General features: G+C 38.9%; 1 protein-coding gene across 1 annotated transcript in view; it reads left to right on the forward strand.

Moving 5' to 3' along the window:
- Positions 1-3,079, forward strand: part of LOC111865977 (serine/threonine-protein kinase grp-like) — a 4,850-nt gene extending 1,771 nt beyond the window's left edge. The window contains exon 2 of the mRNA XM_023854424.2: positions 2,488-3,079. Within this exon, the coding sequence (XP_023710192.1) occupies positions 2,488-2,762 (275 nt within the window). The 3' untranslated portion in view covers positions 2,763-3,079. The remainder of the gene's footprint in view (positions 1-2,487) is intronic.

Consider the following 3,079-nt stretch of genomic DNA (forward strand, 5'->3'; position numbering starts at 1 on the left):
AAAAATTCGTGAAATCATCAAGGAAGATCGACGACAGACCATTGAAGAAATTGTGGAGCTGTCGGGAGTGACTTGGAGCTCAGTTCAGCGAATTTTGACAGAAGATTTGGGAATGAAAAGGGTGGCTGCGAAATTCGTGCCACGACTGCTGACTGCTGAACAAAAACAAAGTCGCGTGGAAGCATGCTGTGCTTTGAAAGAAGAGTCCTGACTTTTTTTTGTTTCCTCGAATGAAAAGAGACATGAAAGGAAAGTGTTTTGCTCATGTTGCTGAGGTGAAGGAAAAAACGACGGAGGCGCTGTCAAGCATCTCAAAAGATGAATTTAGACAATGTTTTGAAAAATGGAATAAAAGACTAGACAAGTGTAATAGTGTAAGTGGAGAGTACTTTGAAGGGGATTGAAGTTTTGTGCTTAAAATTTGAATAAATAAGTTTAAAAAAAAATAAGTTCGGTTTCTTTTGGGTACCCCCTCGTATTGAGGGAGATAGTGAAAGGATGAAATTTGATACTGAAATGATTGACTTGTTATCATTGAAATTCAGCATTACATAAGGGAATCCCTTAAAGTGAGGAATCTTGATTACCACACTGTATTGAAAGTTTGGAGCGTGTTATGTGTAAATAGCATTTCAAATTTCCATTGATGTTATATGCACAATTTTGAAGATAGCAAGTGAGAGCAGTGGTCCAGCTAGTGTACCACCAAAGTCAAAAACAGTGTTCCTTTCATAACTGGCAGTGGCATCACAGCATGAAGGAATGGTGCACAGTTGCACATTGTGGCTGTATTCGTGCTGTATGCACAGTAGCTTTCTTTTTGTATAATTGTGTTCAGGGAAGTTGGTAAGTGTTTAGCTCAGTTTTGTATGTGCTGGGAATGCACTTTCATAGATCCCTATTTGCCTATGAAAACTAAATGTTACACTTGTTACCTCATGTTGTCATTGGTTTTATGTAATTGCTAAACCTGTGAAGGCATGTTCACTGTTCTGCAGGGCACCATCTGGCTTTCTGTCTCTCTCTTAAAGCACGAAAAAACTTGGCCATTGAATGGATTTTCATTAAATTTTATATATCGGAGATCTACTCAAATTCATTTTTCACTTTCCAGTTTTGGTAGAAACCAGACCAAGATACCATTATTTCACGCTAGAGGTCTACATGTTTCTCTGCATGACTTGAGCATAACTGTGTAAATACTTATCAGAGTCAAAAGGGAAAATTTTAACGCAAGTAGTCGAGAAAAAGAAACACATTCTGTGTTGGGCACATTTCTGCTGTTTGCGAGACACCTGAAGAATAGGGATGCTAGGGACAATTAAAAATAATACAGTGATATAATTTTGAGTGTGGCATGCATGCTGGGCATAACAGTGTCATCTGACTTTGAGCTTTTCCATTTGGAAGCTGAATCCGAAGACATCACTGAATATTTATTAACACTACAAAATCTCACTACTTGATGTAGTTGTACTGGTGTGCCCATACAGAGCAATCTGAACCGCAATTTGTGGAACAGCTTTTATTTGTATGGTTTTTCCTTACACTTAAAGACTCTAGGTTCTTGCACTCACTTGTTTTGCTTTTATGATCTTTCGAACCAGCTTTGTTTTACCGTGGTTACTCAAAAGTATATGAGGGTCACATACTCCTCGTCTTAGTCCCAGTCCTCTTCCTACCGGGGAAAGGAACGTGACTGGGTCCCAAATCCTGTGCATGTAAGAGAATTCAAAATTTGCCCTTCCTGAAAGTAACACTTTCCATATTTACAGATGTCTATTATTATTCCTTCTTAAAAGAGAGCATAATGTACAGATATTATGAAGTTTGTGTGAGGCGTAGTTCGTTGAGGAGCTATGCTACAAGCTGGAAGGTCGAGGGTTCAAGTCCCGATGAGATCATTGAATTTTTTCCCAATTGACCTAATCCCTCCAGCAACATTATGGCCCTGGGGTTGACTCAGCCTCTAACAGAAATGAGTACCAGGAATTAATTAAATAAGTTTCCTGGGGAGTAAAGCGCAGCCGGCACATAAGGCTGACAACCTTACCGCCATCTTTGAGCTGATTGTCTAGATAATGTGGGACCCTCAGTGTCTTGCAACCCCTCATGGCATGGTACAGGGATAGCTTTAGTTATACTTATGTGTAATGAGCATTTATATTGTCCATTGATATCACTGTTACACATACATTTGGAGTGGATTGTATGCTGTATCTCAAAATGACTTATGAAAACTTCTTGGATGGGAGTTCTCCAGTAGCAGAAGTCATCTCTCACATGTCCTCATCGTACGTGCATAGCGAAAAAGTAAAGTTTTCTTCCTTTCAGGGGTTGAACATGAGAGGCTGCCACATCACTTTATGGAGACTCAAACTTGGGAATTTATTTAAAATGGCGATCAAGGTTGGGTAGTAAATGACTCGAAGAAATATATGAAGTTCAAGGAAAGTAATGTAATATAAATTTTTTATTTTGTTTCAGGTTTACCATGGAAAATTGCATCTATGGAGTCTAATGAATACGTGGCATGGAAGGATAGTAAAGCAGGACATCTAGAACCATTTGTAGAGTTGGATCATTTGGCCATGGACTTGATACAGAAGATACTTGTACACATCCCATCTCGCCGTGCAAAATTAAAGGAAATTAAGGATCATCAGTGGTGTAACACGTGTTTTGACAGATTAGGTAAGTCCACTAGAATGTATGCAGTTATCTTAGTTTTGGATTGTAAGGGGGGTGGGGGGTTACTTTAAATTGCTGATCATGTAAGATGGTAGATTGTTATTTGGACCAGATTCTGGAGTTTCATGTTGCATTACTGGAGCAGATATTCATTAGAATGGACTTAGCCCCCCACATTAACAGCTGAATGCCTTAACTGTGTGTATGAAGGTCATTCAGAATGAACTATTAGAAATCAGTGGTTAGTAAAACTATGTTACTTATGTATAATTTGCCTTCAGAAGTTGAATGTGGGGAATGTGGCTGTGTACTAGTGAATGTGTCGTTTATATACTTTCTTTTCTCCTGTTGGTCTTGTGTAGATGCAAGGCCTTACATTTTCCTGACT

Source organism: Cryptotermes secundus, unplaced genomic scaffold, assembly GCF_002891405.2.
Source record: "Cryptotermes secundus unplaced genomic scaffold, Csec_1.0 scaffold5898, whole genome shotgun sequence".
NCBI classification, from domain to species: Eukaryota; Metazoa; Arthropoda; class Insecta; order Blattodea; family Kalotermitidae; genus Cryptotermes; species Cryptotermes secundus.